Consider the following 21,569-nt stretch of genomic DNA (forward strand, 5'->3'; position numbering starts at 1 on the left):
GTGAGGGGGTGTCAGAGGGGTCGCTAAAGACCACCATAAAATGCAGTATTTTTTGTTGGTTGTGGGGATTTTGTGTGAGAAGTTTGGCCCAATTCTATTATAGGGGGTTCAGAATGCTCTTTGATTGTAGGTGAACTATAAATCCCAGCAACTACAATTCCCAAATGTCAAGGTCTCTTTTCCCCAAACTCCACCAGTGTTCACATTTGGGCATATTGAGTATTTGTGCCAAGTTTGGTCCATATCCATCATTGTTTGAGTCCACAGTGCTCTCTGGATGTAGGTGAACTACAACTCCAAAACCAAGGACAATGCCCAGCAAACCCTTCCAGTATTGTCCAGTATTTTCTGTTGGCCATGGGAGTTCTGTGTGACAAGTTTGGTTCAATTCCATTGTTGGAAGAGTTCAGAATTCACTTTGATTGAACTATAAATCCAAGCAACTACAACTCCCAAATGACAAAATCAATCCCCCCACCGACCTCAGCAGTATTTAAATTTGGGCGTATTTGTGCCAAATTTGGTCCAGTGAATGAAAATACATCGTGCATATTGGATATTTACAATTCATAACAGTAGCAAAATTACAGTTACGAAGTAGCAAGTAAAATAATTTTATGATTGGGGGGTCACCACAACATGAGGAACTGTATTAAAGGGTTGCAGAATTGGGAAGGTTGAGAACCCCTGCTATATACAGTTGGTCCTCCGTAGCCACAGGTTTTGCATCCATGGATTCAGTCAACCATGGATCAAAAATATTTGGGGACAAAAACTCCAAAATGTAAATATTGGTTTTGCTCGCACACCAAGCATTTTGCTGATGTGTAGTCTTCGCCACTTCAAAGACCCTCAAACTCTCTCTGGCATTCATGTGAGTTGTTTGCTATCTTATATTTGTAAAGGATGCCCCCAGGCAGTAAGAAGCCACACTTTGAAAACTGCTATGTGATTAAATGCTAATCAAGGTAGCCAATTGAAATATTCACACCTACCTCCAAAGGACAAGAGTTCTTTCCACCACATTGGACATTCCACCGAGGTTCTGCATCCATGGATTCAACCAGCCATAGATGAAAAATATTTGCAGGCAAAAACTCCAGAAAGTAAACCTTACTGATGCATAGCCTTTCAATAATTTAAAAGATCCTCAAGCTCTCTCTGGCATTCATATGAATTGTTTGCTATATATGAATTGTTATATATAGGATGCCATTCTACTCCATCATTAATAATAATACGACAAGCATCTATGATTTTGGTTTCCATGGTTTTGAACTAAACCCCGGTGAATACTGAGGGTCCAATGTATATATTTAACACATCACTGGAAGCAGAAGCAATGGGTTGCTGTGAGTTTTCTGGGCTGTATAGCCATGCCATGTTTCAGAACATGGCCATACAGCCTGGAAAACTCACAGCAACCCAGCGACTCTGGTCATGAAAGCCTTCGACATCACAGCAGAAGCAATGCCTGCTTTCCCAGTTTTTTAGAGCATTGTGCCATGTCAATTAAATCATGGATGATAAACCTCAAGCAAAACTAAGAAGACATATAAAGGCAAAGTCTGACTGTGGGGGATTAAGAAAAGAAAATCAATATTAACGCCATATAGATTGGCTAAAACATGCAAAGGCCATAATAAAAAATGTTGGAAGTTTCAACATCAAGGAGGAACAGATTTTTAAGTTAGAGGAACGTGTGCAAAAATATCTACTACTTAGCTGGGTCATCCCAAGAGAAAGGATAACTCCATCAAATTCTGTGCAAAAGAAGGAATGTAGATCAAGGAGGAATGAGAAGATAGTCCAATGCCTCTGAGAATATGAATGATATCCTTAGATGTAACACTATCTCCAAATGAACAGATAACATTTGCAAGGGACAATCACTCACCTTGAGAAAAGAGTTTAAGATTTCTAATGACTTGATCTGCAGAAATTCCCAAACAGTGGAGGGACGTGGGTCTCGCTAGGAGAGTCCCCTATGGTGACTATTTCCTCAGAGCTGATGGAATGACAAGATAGGTAGATAACAAGAAAGGAGGTAATTGCACCAGCCAACTCCAAGATGCAGGTTCTGTGGTCACGTATCCACTCTAATTTAGTTCCATGTATTTTATCAACTGTGGATTTATTTGGTAGTCTGAAATGATACAGAAGCAAATATGTTGAATAGGTTCTTGTAGGTTTTTTCGGGCAATAGGGCCATGTTCTAGAGGCATTTCTCCTGACGTTTCGCCTGCATCTATGGCAAGCATCCTCAGAGGTAGTGAGGTTGAATGCTCTGCCTGTAACATGAAAGTCAAATTTGCTGAGCTTTTCCTTGGTTACCCAGTACTGTGGCTGTTCAGCCCAGAGGAGAAGATATTAGTCATGGGCCTGGTTACCATTACATGTTATTGTTTCGTGTTTTCGTACAGTTCCGTCCATTTGGATGGCATGGAACTGTACCACCCTACTGCCAAGCACTCAATACTGTGGGCTAGGTGTTCGGCTATATAGACCCTGACAGCTGGGCCAACAAGCATTCAGTGCTCAGCAGTAGGCCATGAGCGTCGAGCTCTCAACACTCATAGGCCCAGCTGGCAGGGCCTACAGCCAAGCATCAAGCTAACAGCACTGAGGGCTTGGCACCAGCACTCGACTGTAGGCACCAGCATTTGACGCTCATAGGTCCATCTGGCAGGATCTGGCAGGGCCATCAGCTGGGCATGCTGTGCACTCGGTTGTAGGCCCTGACAGTCCTGGCACTTTGTCATCCAAGGTCTGAAAATTTTCATTCTTTTTTTACCTTGGATGGAAAAGCTCATTCATGTAGACATCCATTTTTAGAAGCAGCAGACAGAAACAGAGTCATATGAAAGGACATACCAAAGCGGATAGCAATTTTATACAAATGCACAAGACTAGAAGATATGTATTTGCAGCAGTTCATGGTTTCTGCAGATAAAAGGATTAGCTTTCATGGATCTTAGGAATAAAGTATCCAAGACCACAAAGTAACTCTAGACCAGTGGTTCTCAACCTTTGTGTCCACAAGTGTTTTGGCCTACAACTCCCAGAAATCTAAGCCAGTTTAGCAGCTGTTAGGATTTCTGGGAGTGGAAGGCCAAAACATCTGGGACCCACAGGTTGAGAACTACTGCTCTAGACTATGGGTGCTTCCAGACAGCACCAAAATCTGCATTTTAAATCTAAGGCAAAAAATCCCAGGACCTGACCCAAGATATGGTCCCCCACAATCTTCACAGTCTTCCTCTGTAGTGGATCAAGGTGGAGGGAGACAGGCGACATCCAGCAAATTTTTAAAAAAAGAAAATTCACTCCATTATGTGTGGGATTGTAAATGCGTACATGCAAATATCTTTACATAAATACATGCAGAATGAGGTCCAGTGCATAATGGAGAGATATTTTTTTTAAAAAAAAATCTTTCATCAGAGTTCTCTTCCCCCCCCCCCATTCTTTATTCAGCCTCTGAATGAGATTATAAAATAGTTTCAGAGAGTTCTGATTCATCTCCATTTGTGCTTTCTTTGAATCACCTGTGTGTCTGTTTAACAGCCCGATCAGCTGATAAGCTGTTTCCAACTTTTTAAAAGTGCATATCTGCTGGAGTAGTCTACACAGGAGGGAGGTAAGGAAACATGTATTTTGCATGACCACAAGTGTGTTTTTTCAGGCTTAATCGGGTTTTAAGCACACCTTTTTAACACATGCTTTTTACTTCTAAATCCAATCCCTCCTGCAGTTTAGCTAAACATTGTTTAGCCACACACACACACACACATACACACCTTTTAACCCATTTATTTCCAGGTTTTACAGCATGTGTAGAAGGTCCTACATTACAGCTCTGCTAATCCAGATATATATTCTGTCAGAGCCTTTACTGGATCTCTGTGTAGACGTGCTGCACTTCATTGTGTTGGAGACACAGCAGCATTTGCATGAGAAAGTATCCAAATCCTATTCTAAATTGTTGATACACTGAAGACTTCGCACATAACTCAAGGGATTTTTCAGTCTTCTACAAATATGTTGTTATACAACATTCACCTGTATTTGAGGTATGTAACAGAACCTGATTGTTCTGGCTTTTCCTCCCTGTGGCCTCTAAGTCCTGTTATACAGACAGCCAATGAATACAGAACTCATGACAGACAAGGAGCAGTTATTAGTGAAAGTTATCAGTGTTCAATGATGTTCTAAAATCCAGTAACTAAATTGATAACACCTCCTAATGGTTAACATGTAAGCTGAATTACTTTTCAGTCTGGAGACTGAAAAAGGAATATCCTGCCATTTTAAAAAAATCAGTGTAGTATAACTTTTACTTACTTACTTATTTCATATGCTATCGTTTCCTGGAGAAGGATCTAAGATGGCTTCCAAGGTAAACAACCAAAACAAATTTCAGCAACTAGTAATTTGTTACATTAGCAGCCACACCCATAACTAATTACTACCAGGCATGGTACCTAAAACCAATTGCAATTTGTCATGTAATAGTGCTGGCAATTTGAGGCCAAGGGTTAAGGAATATATCCTATGTCATTCTCAGAGAAGATTATTGCCCATTTCCTTCGGGGGCAATGATCTTCCAGATGTTCTGATAGATTGAAAAGAAAATGTTGGCCATTCTTGGGAAGTGTTTGTGCTTGTATATCATCAGTTCATATCTTACAAAGCACAATTCAAGATGAATTTGAGAGAAGTTAGAGGCCTGAAACACCATGACATGACCCTCTTGGAATATGTAACATGACAATTTATTGTTAGATCAAATTAGACTCTAATGGCTCATAGCCTTCTGATGCTATTGCTGTAGGAGCTTATTTGCATTTTAGTATCATGGTGACCCTTTGACCAAATAGCCTGCTGTTTTATTTATTTATTTATATTGCGAGCATTTCTACCCCACCTTTCTCCGCATTGCAAACTCAAGGCAGCTTACAACACACAAATTCTAACAGTTAAAATTTATAAAACAACAATAAAATGAGATTACAATAAAAATATGCAACAATAAAACCAGTAAAATTCTTATCCATAACTATCTCCACCAGCGTTCCATTGTTATTTACGAGCTAAAACTCCAGAGACTCCCACAATGTGTCACTCAAAACCTTTCTTACATACAGATGTCTAAAACTAAGAAGGATGGTGCCATCCTTAATTCCTCTGGGGGGGGGGGGGGGCGTTCCAGAGAACAGGCACTGCACTCAAAAAGGATCCTTCTCTTGTGTTGCGGAGATGCATACTGGTAGTAGCACGAGTTGCAATGAGCGTTTACTGGATCTGAGTGTTCACCCTGGGATGTAACAGCGGACATGGAACTTTAGGTAGGCTGGACCAAAGCCATAAAAAGCTTTGTAGGTGATAACCAGCACCTTGAATTGAACCCGGAAACAGGCAGGCAAGCAATGATGCTGCCTCAGGATAGGCATGCTGCACTCCCTGAAGTCATCTCCTGTTAGAAGCCTGGCCACAGCTCTTTGGACGAATTATAATTTCTGGACACCTTTGAAGGGCAGACTTACATAGAGCGAATTACAATAGTCCAGTCTGAATGCAACCAAAGCATGTACCACTGTGGTCAGGTCCAATGTCTCCAGAAACTGGCGCAATTGGCACACTAGCTTTAATTGTGTGAACTGTGTCACCTCCATCATGTGGGCCTCCAGGTTGTAAGCAGAGTCTAGGATGACCCCCAAACTGTGCACTTGAGCTTTCAGGGCAAGTGTAACCAAGTCCAGCTCAGGCTGGAATGCCGCTTCCAGGTGCATCTACCGAGACATCAGTAGTGTTTCCATCTTGCCTGAATTGAGCTTCAATTTATTCACCCTCATCCAGTTTATGATGAAGTCAAAGCTCAAAGCAAAGGGTAAACAATGTGTTATTTAAGGCATTCATGGCCAGAATCACTGGGTTGCTGTGAGTTTTCCAGGCTGTATGACCATGTTCCAGAAGCAAAGGGTAAACACACTGATCAGAATTCACTGATGTAGTTAATCTAGAAATATGCATTTATTGCTGGTTCATACTCAAAATCCCTATCTGTTCCCTATTCCAATCTCCACTTACTAGGAAACATCCATTCTGGTTGACTAGAGACTATTCCTCTGTTGTTCAGGAAACAGCTGAATGTGAAACTATTAATCAACTACTGACTCATAATTGTGGAGATGAACCAATGGACCCTTGGTATCTACTGGAATTTGGCTACAAGACCTCCCGTAAACATAAAAATTGGTAGAGTGCCATTATACGCAATTGGGTAGTATAATTATGTCCCTTATATGTAAAATGAAAAGATCAAGGTTCACTTTTGGGATTTTATTTTTTTTAATATTTTGAAACCATTGGTAGTTGAAACTGTAGATATGGAGGGCCAGCTATTACATAGTTGTGGACTTAAGGTGGTTCCATACTAGATAATTTCAAGGCATTCTCAGTACTTCATAATCAATTAGCTATACATATTCAAAAGACCTCAATCTCTTAGGATTTTTCAGGAGATGGAAATTGCTGGAATGAATCAAAAGTATCCCCGTTACCCAGCTGGGATTTCAGTAGTGCCCCAGTACAAGAAGACCTAATCCAGGATTGAAATATGGAAACCATAGATAGTAGTTGTTGATGATGCCATCATTAATTTTAAATTTCCCCTGTGTGGCGAAGTCAGTGATCAGAATAATTGCCCTTCCATCTCCCCGTAGAGTTTGAGACTGCGGATTATACAACAGCCCCAAGCTGAAGAAAAAAGGTAAAAGGAGTCAGCGTTGGATCAGGGAGAGATGATAAAAGGGTGGGACATTAAGAAAGCCATTCTCCAGCGGGGTTGGGTCAAGGTCTTCTGGGGGCACAAGGGGCTTCAACTGGAAACTCTGCAGGATGGTGGTGAAGAAGAGGAAAAGCTCCATGCGGGCCAGTGATTCACCCAGACAATTCCGTTTCCCTGAAAGAAAAGAAGAATTTGTCAGAAGGTGACAAGAGACACATCCAGCTTTTCTGATCAGATGACTCCTGAGATGCAGCCCATTCCATGTCCCCTTACCTTGTTCATAGGTTTTTGGTTTTTTATGGACTTTCCTTTCCAACCAATAATCTCATTGTCTCATATCTACCATATACACTCGTTTACAAGTCAACCTCTTGTATAAGTCTTGTCAAGTTTGGAGGCCCAAATTATGAATTTTTATATGACCCTTGCATAAGACAAGAATGTTTCTGTATCGCAAGGGAATGCACTAATGTTTCCCAGGAGGCCAATCAGCCCTGGCCACCATGTCCTTTTCCCTACCCGAATTCAAAATGTGCTTAGCCAGAAATCCAGGACATTATTCAGTTTATGTAGGGAAACAAGGATTCCATATTATATTATTTATTTATTTATTTATTTGCTTTATTTCTATACCACATATTTCAGCCCAGACAGGCGACTCAATGCGGTTTACATGGTACAAATTATCAACAGTGTCAGTGCAATTAAAACGCAACAAGTGCGACAAACAGGATCTACAACATCAATCCACAACAGTTAACAAAACAGAACAAGACAGTCAACACACACAACATAACGCCTCAGTGAAATCAGATCCGTTCTCATAATCCTTGTGCCATTCCTATGTTCCATTTACCGTCTTCCTTGGTTGGTTGCACTGTTCAACCAAACGCTTGTTCATAAAGCCAGGTCTTAACCTTTCTCCGAAATGCCAGCAACGAAGGTGCCTGTCTGATGTCTGCCGGTAAGGCATTCCATAGCCGTGGGGCCACCACTGAGAAGGCCCTGTCTCTTGTCCCCGCCAAGCGCGCCTGTGACGCAGACGGGACCGAGAGCAGGGCCTCCCCAGACGATCTTAATGTTCTAGTCGGTTCATAGGTGGAGATGCGTTCGGAGAGGTAAGTGGGGCCAGAACCGTTTAGGGCTTTATAGGCTAAAGCCAGCACCTTGAATTCTGCTCGGTAGCGAATTGGCAGCCAGTGGAGCTGGCTCAACAGAGGAGTGGTATGCTCCCTGAGTGCCGCTCCCGTTAGCAACCTGGCTGCCGAGCGCTGGACCATCTGAAGCTTCCGGGCAGTAGAGCGTGTTGCAGTAATCAATCCAGGATGTAACCAGAGCGTGGACTACCGTGGCCAAGTCAGACTTCCCAAGGTACGGGCGCAACTGGCGCACAAGTTTTAATTGTGCAAATGCTCCCCTGGACACCGCCAAAACTTGGGGTTCCAAGCCTAGTGAAGAGTCCAGGATCACACCCAAGCTGCGAACCTGCGTCTTCAGGGGGAGTGTAACCCCATCTAACACAGGCTGTAACCCTATACCCTGTTCGGCCTTTCGACTGACCAGGAGTGCCTCTGTCTTATCTGGATTCAGTTTCAATTTGTTCACCCTCATCCAGTCCGATACAGCGACCAAGCAGCGGTTCAGGACCTGAACAGCCTCCTTAGTAGTAGGTGGGAAGGAGTGACAGAGTTGGACATCATCTGCGTACAGATAACACCGTACCCCGAAACTCCGGATGATCTCTCCCAACGGTTTCATGTAGATGTTAAATAACATGGGGGACAATATTGAGCCCTGCGGGACCCCACAAGACAATGGTTGTGGGGTAGAGCAGTTGTCCCCCAGCAACACCTTCTGAGTACGATCCTCTAGGAAGGACCTGAGCCACTGCAGAACAGTGCCACCAAGGCCCATTCCCACGAGGCGCCTCAGAAGGATACCGTGGTCGACGGTATTGAAGGCCGCTGAGAGGTCCAGCAGAACTAACAGGGACACACTCCCCCTGTCTAGCTCCCTGCGCAGATCATCCACTAAGGCGACCAAGGCTGTCTCGGTACCATGTCCCGGCCTGAAGCCAGACTGTGCCAGATCTAGATAATCAGTGTCTACCAAGAATACCTGGAGTTGTGAGGCCACCACACGTTCCAGGACTTTGCTCAAAAAGGGAAGATTGGAAACAGGCCGATAGTTGACGAATTGAGTAGGATCCAGTGATGGTTTTTTCAACAGCGGTTTTATCACAGCTTGTTTTAAGCTGGCTGGAATTTTGCCTTCCCGAAGGGAGGCATTAACCACCACCTTCACCCACTCGGCCAATCCCCCTCTGGCCTCCTTTAGAAGCCAGGATGGGCAGGGGTCTAGGATGCATGTGGTTGCCCTCATTCCTCCAAGTATCTTGTCCACATCCTCAGGTTTCACCAATTGAAATGAATCCAACAAAATCAGATAAGCAGATGCTCGTGTTACATCCTCTGAGACTGCCGTTAACATGGTGTCCAGGTCAGAATGGATCAAAGCGACTTTGTCCGCAAAGAACCGAGCAAATGCTTCACAGCGGGCCGTCGAGTTGTCAGGGTTCCCATCCGGAGCGGTGGGATTTAATAGACCTCTGACAACTCGAAACAGCTCAGCCGGACGGTTCTTTGCGGACGCAATATTGGCAGCAAAGAAAGATTTCTTTGCTGCCTTTATTGCCGCGGCATATACCCCAAAAAAGCACATTTCATGAAGATTCTGCAATTGAACTCTCATAATACATGGGCCTATTGTGAACAGTGCAGATTGCTCAAGTAGAGATGAGGAGGAAGAGGAGGAGGAAGAGGAGGAGGATTGTATTGTTTAGCCTCCTCCTCATGACTTGAAGCAGAATTACAGCATAATTAAAAGATATAAACAATGTAAAATTTCTATAGATACACATATTGAAATGTATTTTAATGAAATATACATATTAAAATGTATTTCTATGAAATACATCTTAAAATACATAAAACAGAAATTAAGCATTGCCCAAGGAGGCAGATGAAATGGGCAAGTAATGCTTTAAAATCTTGGAATGCAACCCACAGAGTATATGAGAAGGACCATAACCCTTACACATATATTAAACAAACCAACTATTAAGCGAGAATATAATCTTTCTACCTGCGGAGAAGGGCACAAAGGCATCATTCTTCTTGAAGCATCCATTCTCATCCAAGAAGTTCTCTGGGTTGAAAACATTGGGGCTTTTAAACATTGTGGGGTCATGCAAAACAGTGCTGAGCAGGGGGCAAACCTCCATTCCCTGAGAAAGGGGAGAAAAGAGATTTATGAACTCAGAATGGCAAAAATGCAGTTCCAGAGCCATTTAGTTGTTCTATGTAAACACTATAAACAATTGGGTTTATCTGTGTTCAGTCAATGGTTGAGACTTTAAAAAAAACAGGAATAGATAAGTAAGTAACCTAATTGTCCTACAAAAAAAAAAAAAAGGATGAGGGTCAGAACTACAAAGATTCAAACTGTGTTCATGGAAACCTCTGCATTCTCAAGAGTCTCATTCAAGTATCCCATGACAAAATGACAAAACATTTCAGACTACATTTATTTGATTGCCTCTTCACTTATTTGTTGGATTCAAGGTTAACAGCATTATAACAAGCCTTAGGCTAACTTCACTAACACTCATGATTCCATAATGGGTGCATCTGCAGTACAGCATCAATGCAGTTTGATACCACCATAACTGCCATAGAACAGAATTCCCATGTTTAAAAGTAGATAATAGTGTCCTAGACTGGTATATACTGTAGGGGAGTGCACCATACTGTTTTCGGGGAGTTTGGGCATGCACAAGTTTCTCGCCATTAGCATTGCTAGAGCCAATCAGAAGAAGAAAGCAGATAATGTGTCTTTCTGCAAAGCTGATCTATATATACCAGAGCAAGCTCCGCCATTTTTCTGTAGCATCCTGGCATTTGAGAGAAAGAAAGAAATCATGTGCTAGCTAGTTCCATGTTCTATATCAGTGTTGTCGGTGCTTGTGCTGCTTAGGGGTCACTTTTTGAGAATTCCAACCTTTTATTCTGCAGTAAATTTTCATAGTTGATATCTTTCTTATAAAATTTATTTTATTTTACTAATTTTGCTAGTGAGGTGTAGGGGGGCTTGCGTTTGGAGGGGGCTGCTGTGAGTTTTAAAAGGTTTTTTATATGTTTGTTTGAATATGTTTACCTTTTTTTTGCTTTAACTTGACTGAGTGTGTAATAGGTTTAGGGAATAGCCTGACTCACTTGAGTCCTCTTGGGGAGAAGTTCCCCAGCCCTACCTTCTGACTTCTGTACTTTGTCCTGCACCAGCAGCCTAAGTCCTCTCCCCCAAATAAAAAGCCCTTTCTTCTAGTAACCACTTTAACTATCAATAGCTGCTATTCCCTCCCCAGTCCCATCTTCTGGCTTGTGGACATGTACTCCTGCACCAGTCTGGCAGCCTTAAGAAATTCCTAAAAGTCAATGGATGACATCAGCGTTCTGAAACTTTGAGTGCTTGTAGTCATACATGTGTTCTCCAAGTGCTGCCATTTTCATTATAATAGTATTAAAATGATGGAAAGAGGAGTCTCACGGGTTTCCCAATTACCGCCAATGGGTCGAATCTTTTGAGAGCAAAAACAGAGTTTTCAGGAATTTCCTGGTAAACGGAATGGAGGGCCAACCAAAAACGTGACCGAAAATCTCACATCCCTACTATACTGTCCTAAATCATTTATAGGACATTAAACAATATTAGCAGTTATTCCTGTATGTAGCTTAAACCAAAGTAGAATGGATATCCCACTGAGAGCCACAATTCTTGACTTCATGGCTCAGCAAAACACATTAACCACAAACTCTTTAAGATACTCAATGGCTGGCCACATGCCTTTTTGCAAGATGTACTGGACAGTTGGAGTTCTTGGGTTGTTGTAGGTTTTTTGGGCTGTTTGGCCATGTTCTAGAAGCATTCTCTCCTGACGTTTCACCTGCATCTATGGCAGGCATCCTCAGAGGTTGAAGGGTCTGTTGGAAACTAGACAGGGGAGGTTTATATATCTATGGAACATCACTTATGACACAGGGTGGGAGAAAGAACTCTTGTCTGTTGGAACTAGGTGTGACTGGTTCAATTGGCCAGCTTGATTAGCATTTGATGGCCTGGTAGTTTTTAGGTGTGACTTGTTACTGTCTGGGAGAATCCTTTGTTGAGAGGTGATTAGCTGTCTCTGATGTTTCTTATCTGGAGTTCCCTGTGTTTGAGTGTTGTTATTTATTTACTGTTATAATTTAAGAGTCTTTTTAATACTGGTAGCCAGATTTTGGTCATTTTCATGGTTTCTTCCTTCCTGTCGAAATTGTCCGCATACCTGAAAAAAGGCTTACTGCACCTGTGCTATACATCCCCCCTTTTTTTCAAAGGCACTGTCATCTACACATTTTCTGCTTTTGAAATCCCCCAGTTCCACTATTGTCCTCCCACTCAGCTTACTTCAATTGCTGCAAACTCAAATCATCTTTGGCCATCTTGGCCACACTCTAATGTTGCTTGGGATGCACATCTCCCATTTTCCTCCCGTTAAACATTAGAAGGTGTGATGTTAACTATAACTCTCAGTTTCAAGTTAACTGGTCTCCCTTTATCTTTCCTGGCTACTCCACAACTGTACCTTAGGGATGAAGTATCCTCTGAATTCAGTGTCACAAGTAACCATGTGGGCCACACCCATAGGTACAAGATCGCAGAATCTCTGTATTTCATGGATGACAGCATCCGTATATGGCATCTGCCTCCGGTCTTCACTGTTTGGGATGTGATTATGGCCAATCACTCGATCTATTTCCTCGTGCATTTTTGCTGTTAAGTATATGCATAGAATTAATTCCATGGATTTCTCAAAGGGAAATGAGAGAAATAAAATATATCTCCTTTCCCTCCTTCCCTCCCTTTTGACTCAAACTGTTCTTGCAAAATAGGCAACTCCAGCCTGGGAGGAGAAGCGGAGGAGTGAAGGAGGTTTTGGGAAAGAAAACACACTCTTAAGGGAGGGAATGGGGAGAGAGAAATATATCATATACTGTGAGCAATGGCTGCAGTATATGATACTGCTGCCCAGCTTGAACTAATTATAAGCAGAGGGAGATTTTTTTTCAGCCCCTCAAAAAGGGCTGAAACACTCAACTTGGCTTTGAGTATATACAATACTTTAAACTATAGTTGGCTAAATCGATAGATGCAGAACACATGGGGACAAAGGGCTGACTGTATTCAAAGGAATATTAAGAAGTGGAAGGTAGGGCGAAATGTAACCATCAAACTGTCCTGGAGGACCTAAACATTCTCAGAAAAGCATTCTCTGTAGAAATCTTTATGTCTTCCAGTATGATCCTCTGTTCAATTTCTGGCAGAGTTTAATTGTGAAGTTGCCCTGGATAAACTAAAGATTCATAGAGAGAGACAATAATCAACTCTATGAAGGTTAAACCTGTCAATGTGGGCCAAATGAGGTGATACAACAATACCTTGCACTTCTGGATATTTCATCAAAAGCAGGAGGCCATATCTCAGGGTCGAACTGACAGGCTCTGTTCCAGCAAAGAAGAGAGCAAAGATGGTCATCTCCAAATTCTTAAAATTAAATTCACTAAGTGGATTGCCTTTTTCCTGGAAGTAGGAAAGATGAAGTAATCACATGATAATTCTAAGGCAAACCACTGGCTGACACCACCACCACCACCACTACCACCTTCACACACCAACAAGGTACCTTTTCCATCTGGATGAGGAAGCAATCAATGAAGTCACGTGGGAAGTTAGAGTCAAGGGTCTCTTGGTTCTTCTTCACTCTCTTGCCAATGAAGCACAACACATCTGACATAATGTCATAGACCCTGGTGTGGGGCCCTGGGAAGTACTTCAGAAAAGTGGGAAACATGTCATAGAGCTGCATGAGGAGAGAAACAATGTTTAGTGAGGTTCCTGCCAAATTCCACCCTAGTATCAGTCTCATTTCTTTAGTTTGCTTTGGAAGGAATTCTGGAGCTAGAAAGAAAGGAGGCATTCAATATCAAAAGAGCACCTGGTTTCAGGGCTGGATATGCTCTTATAGTAAATGAGAAGTAAAATACATCAGGATAATATTGAAGACCAATAGTTCTCTAAGCAACTAAACATTTTCACGAAGTGAGTAACATTCAGGACCTGGGACCACGTTGTGCTCATTTCCCAGAAGAAATTGTGTATCATCCTCATAAGGGTCTGGAATTCCTCATCCTCATAGTCAAAGCGCTCCCCAAACACAATGGAGCAAATGATATTGGAGACTGCACAGCCGAAAAAGTAGGTGGGTTCTATAGGTTTTCCTGTAACAAAACAGCAAAACAAAAACAAATAGCAGAGATCCAGTCTACAGGCGGCACTTTTGGTTCCGGGATGCACACCACATCCATTACATGTCAGATGTAGGGAGCAGTATTCCTCCTTTCAGGATTAAGCTACAGTACAGTCTCGCTTATCTAACATATACGGACCGGCAAAACGTTGGATAAGCAAAAATGTTGGATAAATAAGGCGGGATTAAGGAAAAGCTTATTAAACGTCGAATTACATTATGATTTTACAAATTAAGCACCAGAACATCATGTTTATAACAAATTGACAGAAAAAGCATTGCAATACACAGTAAAATTATGTAGTAATGACTGTATTTATGAATTTAGCACCAAAACAGACAAGGGTTCTTTCTTTCTCCCACCCTCGACATTACTCCGGGAGAGAGGCAGATTACATTGGATAATACAGAACATTGGATGGGTGGAGGTTTGATAAGTGAGACTTTGTGTACTTTCACTCAACAGAATGAATTCAACCTGCCTGGCAACTCACTTACCCTTTGTCTTACGAAATTCCTCCAGCAGGAATTGGGCCTCCTCTTGGATTCGCTCCTCAATAGACTTTTTCCCCATCCCAAAACCCTTCAAGACGGTGACAGAGAATTTACGCAGTTGCTTCCAGCGTTCTCCATTGGAAAAGGCCACCCCTGAGGGGAAAAGGAAAGAAATCATAGGACAAACAGAAGAAAGAGTTTTAACCATTCTTGCAAAGACAGCTGGAGTGCCTCACCATATCCTTCAACAGCCCTCTCGATTGTAGGCTTGGCAATCCTTCCACAGAACTCTTCTGCCTTGTCTATTAGAGCCTCCTTCACAGCACGGTGTCCACACAAGACCAGAACTGGACGTGATCCCAAATAAACAGTGAAAACAGGGCCATATTTTTGGTGCAGCTGTAGGAGAAATAAACATTTAACTTCTGGCACTATCTTCGTGTTTAGGCAGACATTTTGGAATGGTGTCATTTGAAGTGGATGAATTTGGGGTCAAGGAGCACATTTCATCTCACATTGCATTGCAATAGATTTTACAAGTAGAAATGTTAGAAATGGAAGGTACTTTGCACTGGTTTGTGGTTGTCCACCATATCTCTCCCTCCATAATGGGGAATGTCTTGTAAGGCAGGGGAAATTGTCAAAACCAGTCAGACTACAGAACAAATTGCAATCCTTTCTGTTTTGCCAAGTACAGCTACATGATGGAGGAAGACTACTGGACGGAGGTTTAGCACAGCTGGTAAATCACCAGCAACTATAAGATCTATCAACCAAAAGGTTGCAAGTTCGAACGCTGGGTTGGCATGGGCAGCCACCCGTCAGCCCTGCCCACTGTTTACCTAAGCAGTTCAAAAATAGCTTTAGCTCTAATTAGAGAAATTAGGTAACTCTAAAAAGCGGGGGAGGTGTTTTACAACGCAATCAAGAAAAAAAGATCAGAAAATGCTGTAATGAGGAAGTCCTGATGGCTCTTCATCATAGAGGATAGAGCGAGAGCATCCCCTGTGGACTCGAGCCCAATCGTCCATGGCACAACACAAAAACCTCCTTCTGTTCTGTCTGTGTACTGTCTATACAAACGGCATTGAATGTTTGCCAATTATGTGAAGTTGTGATCCACCCTGACTCCTCTTCGGGTGAGAATTTAAATAAAGTGTTGTTATTGTTATTATTATTATTATTATTATACAAAACACCTCATTCAGAAATATTTATTCAGGGAAAACATACGCTGGGAGTAAGGGTGTATCTACATTATAGACTAAGAGTGTATCTACATTATAGAAATCATTCAGCTTGTTATGCAAGAATATTTCCAAGCGTAGTTGGGGACAATCATAAAGATAAAAATGTATAGCCAATGCAAGAGAAAGAATGGCAGTGGAAGGAAACTAATGAGACAACTCATTTCCTCGGTGAATCTTAATCTTCTTATTTTTTCTATTACATACAAAATGCCCAAGTTGAATTTCAGGGGACAACCACAAACCATGATAAGAGATTTATTTATAAAAGCATATATAGAAAGGAAAGAAAGAAAGAAAGAAAGAAAGAAAGAAAGAAAGAAAGAAAGAAAGGCAAAGAATGTAAAGAAAATTAATTTGAAAAGAAAAAGGATAGCTTCCAAACTTCCTTTCATAAGTTTGTGTGTGTGTGTCTTTCTCTAACAGTTTTCATAACTTTACTTCTTTCTACAAACCGTCCTTTCTGACCATTAAACAAGGTCTTTTTTGCCATAAAATATACCAGTTCAAAAATAATGTCCATACCTTGAGAAGAGATTTTAAGGTTTCTCCTGACTTGATCTGCAGGAAATTCCCAATCAGGGGCAGGGAAGTGGGTCCTGGAGGAAGCCTTCCCTTGTGCAAACGTTTTCTCTTGGATGATATGAGCAAATGGCAAGAAACACAAATAACAAGGAGGAGGGTGACCACACCAGCCCATTCCATGGTGCAGATAGTCCGCTGTCCTTCTCTTTCGGCAGATTGTGGAACCAGTCCCATCTGGCTGGGGCTCCATGGCCTTTTATAGGAACTGCTTGGACACTGCCTTCTGGATTACATAACTGCACAGAGCAAAAATGTTGCATCTTAGTCCATGACACTGGGAAACAATACTGTTTATTAGATTCATGGCTCCAGTGGTGACTTCCAATTCTATGGTTCCATGATAGTTTCTTCCCTGAAGACTCTGTGCTGTGGATATGTTCCTACAGACATTCTAAGAGGTCTTAGATGTCTTAACTTTTGTATCAGCTGTAAAGCTATTTATTTATTTGCTGTATTTATATTCTGCCCTTCTTACCCCACAGGGGACTCAGGGCGGATTACAATGTACACATATGGCAAACATTCAGTGCCAAAAACACACAACAGATATAGACAGACAGTCAGAGGCTATTTAACTTTTTTGGCCGTCAGGGAGCTGTCACTTTCATCGTCCATCTGCAACACTGATGAAATACTTCCGCATTCCCCGCATGCTTTGCTGGAGTGCTTTGCTGTAGTCTTTTTTTATGGCCTCATAAATTAGATAGATTAGCCTCCCCACACATAGGTGGTACCTAATTTTCCTACTTGACAGATGCAACTGTCTTTCAGGTTGCAAGCTACACAATTGATCGGAAGCTCACTCCGACCTGGGCTGGCTTCGAACTCATGACCTTTTGCTCAGAAGTGATCTTAATGCACCTGACACTCAGTGAGCTGTGCCACAGTCCCACAGTAATTCCTAAGTAATTTAGGAATTACTTTGTGTATACAGTGCCATGCATAGCCACAGGGTCTGCATCCATGGCTTCAATCTACCACCACTTGAAAATATTCAAAAAACAAACCTTTATTTTGGTAATATATAGGCATTCCCTGTTATTGCCTTCTGCCATTTCACAGATCCTCGGGCTCTTTTTGGCATTTGATTGAACTCTTCACCATTTTGTATAACAGGCACCAATTCACTTCATCATTGTACATAACGAGATTTGAGCATCCAAGGAATTTGGTTTTTAAGAGGTGGGGCGGGGGGCTGGCTGCAGCAAAACCATGACAGACACAGAAGGCCCAATGTCTATACCTAATCATGGAAAATCCAAGGTGAAATTAATATGAAGGGCCTAAAAGTAAGTGTACAAATCGAAAGCATCTTTCCAATTATTTAATTATTGTTGTTGTTGTTGTTGTTGTTGCTTTTGTTGTTATGTTTCTTTCTACCCCACTTTAATTAAAAGTATGACCACATAATTTAAAATATACAAATATGCAACCTTAAACATAAAGTATTAAAATGCACAGTACCCCCTGACTTGGCCTTTAAAACCTTCCTTAAAAGTCTGTCTGAATAAAAAGGTTTTAGCCTGTTGCCAGAAGGTCAGCACGGAGGGGGCCATTCTGACTTCCCTGGGAAGAAGGGAGTTCCAGAGTCAAGGGGCATTTGCCACCAAGAAGAAAGGTCCGCTCTCCTGTTCCCACCAACCGAGCTTCAGATGGACGTGGGACTAAGAGATGGGGCTCTCCGGAAAATCTCACAGCAGGTTCATACAATAATATAATAATAATAATAAACCTTTATTTGTACCCCGCTACCATCTCCCGAAGGACTCAGTGCGGCTTACAAGAGGCCGAGCCCAAATACAACAATAAAAACAACAGCAACAACAACAATGGAGTAACTCAAAAAACAAAGCAATAACATTAACAACACCTAATGACGCAATTAAAACAATGGCCGGGCCAAATGTAATAATTAAAATTAAAAATGCTGGGCATGACAAGGTGAGGAGTTTGGAGGGGGATGGGCATGCAGATATCCTGAATCTCTGATAAAGTGCGTTGGGACATAATGCTAGGAGTTTCCTTATTCTGGAAAGTCACACTGGAACAACCACGTTTTCAAACTCCTCCTAAAGATTGCTAGCGACGGGGCCTCTCTGATGTCCTTAGGGAGAGAGTTCCAGAGTCGAGGGGCCATCACCGAGAAAGCTCAATCCCTCGTCCCCACCAATCGCGCTTGCAATGCCGGTGGGATCGTAAGCAGGGCCTCTCGAGATGAACGAAGAGGTCATGTGGGTTCGTACACAGAGACACAGGTAGGCGGGTCCCAAACCATTTAGGGCTTTGTAGATAAGCACCTGCACCTTGAATTGGGACCGGAAAATGAATGGCAGCCAGTGGAGCTCCTTAAACAGGAGGATTGACCTCTCCCAGTAAGGAACACCAGTTAACAACCTGCCCGCTGCCCATTGGACCAATTGGAATTTCCGGGCCGTTTTCAAGGGCAGCCCCACGTAGAGTGCATTACAGTAGTCGAATCTGGAAGTTACTAAGGCGTGGACTGTGAAGATCCCTTACCTTGCCAGCTGGGGTGGCAGGGCCTAGAAGAGACAGGCTAGGTAGTTTCAGTTTAGAAGGCCTGGCAGGGAGCGGCAGGAGCCATTTTGGTTTAGGGAAAAGCTCCAGTTCAGAGAGGGGGAGTGGCCTAGGCCTGGGCCAGCCCTGAAACAGCCAGGATTGGTTTGTAGAAGGGGGGCGGAGTTAGCCTGTTGGAGGGAAAGTGAGAAGCTGCTTTTAGTCAGTGCAGTTCAGTTCTGGTTAGTGTTAGAGTCAGAGTGGGATCAGAGAAGCTTATAGGAGTTCCTGATTAGAATAGGCAATTTGTCTGAAGTTTGCACAGTGAAGTAGGCTGTGGCAAACTAGTTACAGCTATTTAAGAAAGAAATAGCTGGGTTTTGTAATAGGAACTGTAACCAAGAAAGAACCATTCTCTCATGCAACCGTTACGCTTTTAAGAACAAGAACACTTTAATTGTAACAGCCAAGCCTATTCAACTGCATTCGCTTTATTCTGTAACTTTTACTTCAATAAACTTTTCTTGATATTTTTGAAACTTAAGCCTGAGTCAAGTGCCATTTGTGGAGTTAGCTCCTTTCTTTTTTAATTCAGCCTCACCTGTTTTCCCTCAAAGAAGCCCTTTTTAAAGACACAGTGTTTGGTGGTCCTAGAAAAGCCTTTCTAGTATCTTTAATTAGCTAGAGGATTCCTGATTCTTTTAGTTTATGGTGGCAGCGAAGGTTTTAATAAAGAGACATCCCCTCAAGTGTTATCTAGGGGCCTAAGTGGTGTGAATTCCTTATTAAAGGAGGGACAGTTGTGGGATCTGTTTGCCCTGTCCAGTCATATTGTTTGGCCATAAAGCCTGCCTTTATAATTAGGGGTAGATGGTGGGATTGTGTGATCCCCTGCCCAGATAGCATAAAGGAGTTATTATAATTTGGTGGCAGCGGTGGGATTGCTTGCCCCCCTGCCCAGACGGTCCTAGTGAGTCTTTATAAGTGGTTTGCAGCGGTGTGGATTCGTGTAACATCTCAATCCAGAGCATTTTTGTGAGAATCCTGAGGTGAATTTTTGTCAAAACATGACACTAAGAATTACCTCAGTGACAGAACACCTCTAGCGCCATTGTACCACACATTAGGCACCATGGCACCACCAAAAACAAAGAAGGGTACTCCTGAAGAACCAGAAAGAGAAGGGGAGACAACTGCTTCTGTAGTTGAGGAAGCTGAGACCCAAATACAAGAGGGTAGACAAGAACAGATAGCTACCTCTTTGTCAATTGAAAAGCTTAGGCTAGAAATGAGGTTGAGAGAACTTGAGTTACAGGCTGAAAGAGAAAAAAGGCAAGCTGAAGAAAGGGAGAAGGAAAGAATGATTGAAATGGAAAGAGAAAGAATGCAAGCTGAGGAGAGGCAGAGAGAAAGAATGGCTGAAATAGAAATAGAACGTTTAAAACATGATGAGAGAATGGCAGAACTACAATTTAGAGAACATGAGAGAACTCCTAACTTAAGCCAACAGCAGGACTCTAACATGCAAAGGGTGTTAAAGAACTTTCCCCGTTATGTAAAAGGGGACTGCGTGGAGTCATTTTTGGCTACCTTTGAACGAGCTGCCCATGATTTTGAGGTACCCGAAGACAAAATGATGGTGTACCTGAGACCACTGCTTTGTGGGGAACTTAGTGAGGTTTACGCTGATCTGCGAGAGACAGAGAGCGGGAGTTACCTCATATTTAAAGAAAGGGTGAAGCTGAGGTTTGGCTTGACTCCTGAACAAAGTAGAAAGATGTTCAGGGAGATCAAAAGGAAGCCAGGAGAAACCTTTTCACAATTGGGAAGCCGAGTGGAAAAAGCCTTAGAGAGATGGCTGGAAGGAAGTAAAACGACCACTTTTGAGGAGTTAAAACATTTAGTTTGTATGGAACAGTTTTATCGACTGATCCCCATACAAATGAGGTGGTTCGTTAAAGACAAGAAGATTAAACAAGTGTCAGATCTCGCGGCTTGGTTGGATGAGATGGAGCATGACTGGAATGTGAGTCATGGCTCAGGAGCCACCAAGAGACCGAGGGAATGGGTTCCAAAAGAGAAAACTCACGTGGGAAACCAAAATCCTGTCAGGAGGGACCGCATTCCAGAGATTGCCACAGGAAAACTTGTCTGTTACTTCTGCCATCAAGAGGGTCATAAGAAAACGGCTTGCCTTTATAATTAGGGGTAGATGGTGGGATTGTGTGACCCCCTGCCCAGATAGCATAAAGGAGTTATTATAATTTGGTGGCAGCGGTGGGATTGCTTGCCCCCCTGCCCAGACGGTCCTAGTGAGTCTTTATATGGACCACCCTGGTCAGATCCGCCTTCATGAGGTATGGTCGCAGTTGGCACACGAGTCTTAATTGTGCAAAGGCCCTCCCAGCCACCGCTGATGCCTGAGCTTCAAGCGACAGTGATGAGTCCAGGAGGACACCCAAACTGCGGACCTGTGACTTCAGGGGGAGTGTAACCCCATCCAGCACAGGTTGCCACCCTATACCCTGATCCG

The 21,569-nt window shown here is 42.6% G+C and overlaps 1 protein-coding gene across 1 annotated transcript; it reads right to left on the reverse strand.

Moving 5' to 3' along the window:
• Nucleotides 1-5,811: 5,811 nt before the first annotated feature.
• Nucleotides 5,812-16,830, reverse strand: LOC137094921 (cytochrome P450 2G1-like). Its single transcript, XM_067460917.1, has 9 exons — nucleotides 16,463-16,830; nucleotides 14,927-15,089; nucleotides 14,694-14,843; nucleotides 14,006-14,166; nucleotides 13,572-13,748; nucleotides 13,327-13,468; nucleotides 12,474-12,661; nucleotides 9,935-10,076; nucleotides 5,812-6,964 (listed from the first exon to the last, which is right to left on the reverse strand). Exons 1-9 carry the CDS (start codon nucleotides 16,694-16,696, stop codon nucleotides 6,783-6,785), a joined length of 1,539 nt encoding a protein of 512 aa, XP_067317018.1. The 5' UTR covers nucleotides 16,697-16,830; the 3' UTR covers nucleotides 5,812-6,782.
• Nucleotides 16,831-21,569: the final 4,739 nt, after the last annotated feature.

This window comes from Anolis sagrei, chromosome X (assembly GCF_037176765.1).
Source record: "Anolis sagrei isolate rAnoSag1 chromosome X, rAnoSag1.mat, whole genome shotgun sequence".
Taxonomy (NCBI): Eukaryota; Metazoa; Chordata; class Lepidosauria; order Squamata; family Dactyloidae; genus Anolis; species Anolis sagrei.

What these genes read in the sequence shown, in the direction of transcription:
- LOC137094921 (XM_067460917.1), bottom strand. Translation starts at nt 16,696, where the DNA reads ATGGGACTGGTTCCACAATCTGCCGAAAGAGAAGGACAGCGGACTATC. An exon ending in GGAATTTCGTAAGACAAAGG is followed by an intron (nt 14,167 to 14,693) that starts GTAAGTGAGTTG and finishes GTTTTGTTACAG; the next exon opens with GAAAACCTATAGAACCCACC. An exon ending in GAGGATACTTCATCCCTAAG is followed by an intron (nt 10,077 to 12,473) that starts GTACAGTTGTGG and finishes CCCCTTTCTCAG; the next exon opens with GGAATGGAGGTTTGCCCCCT.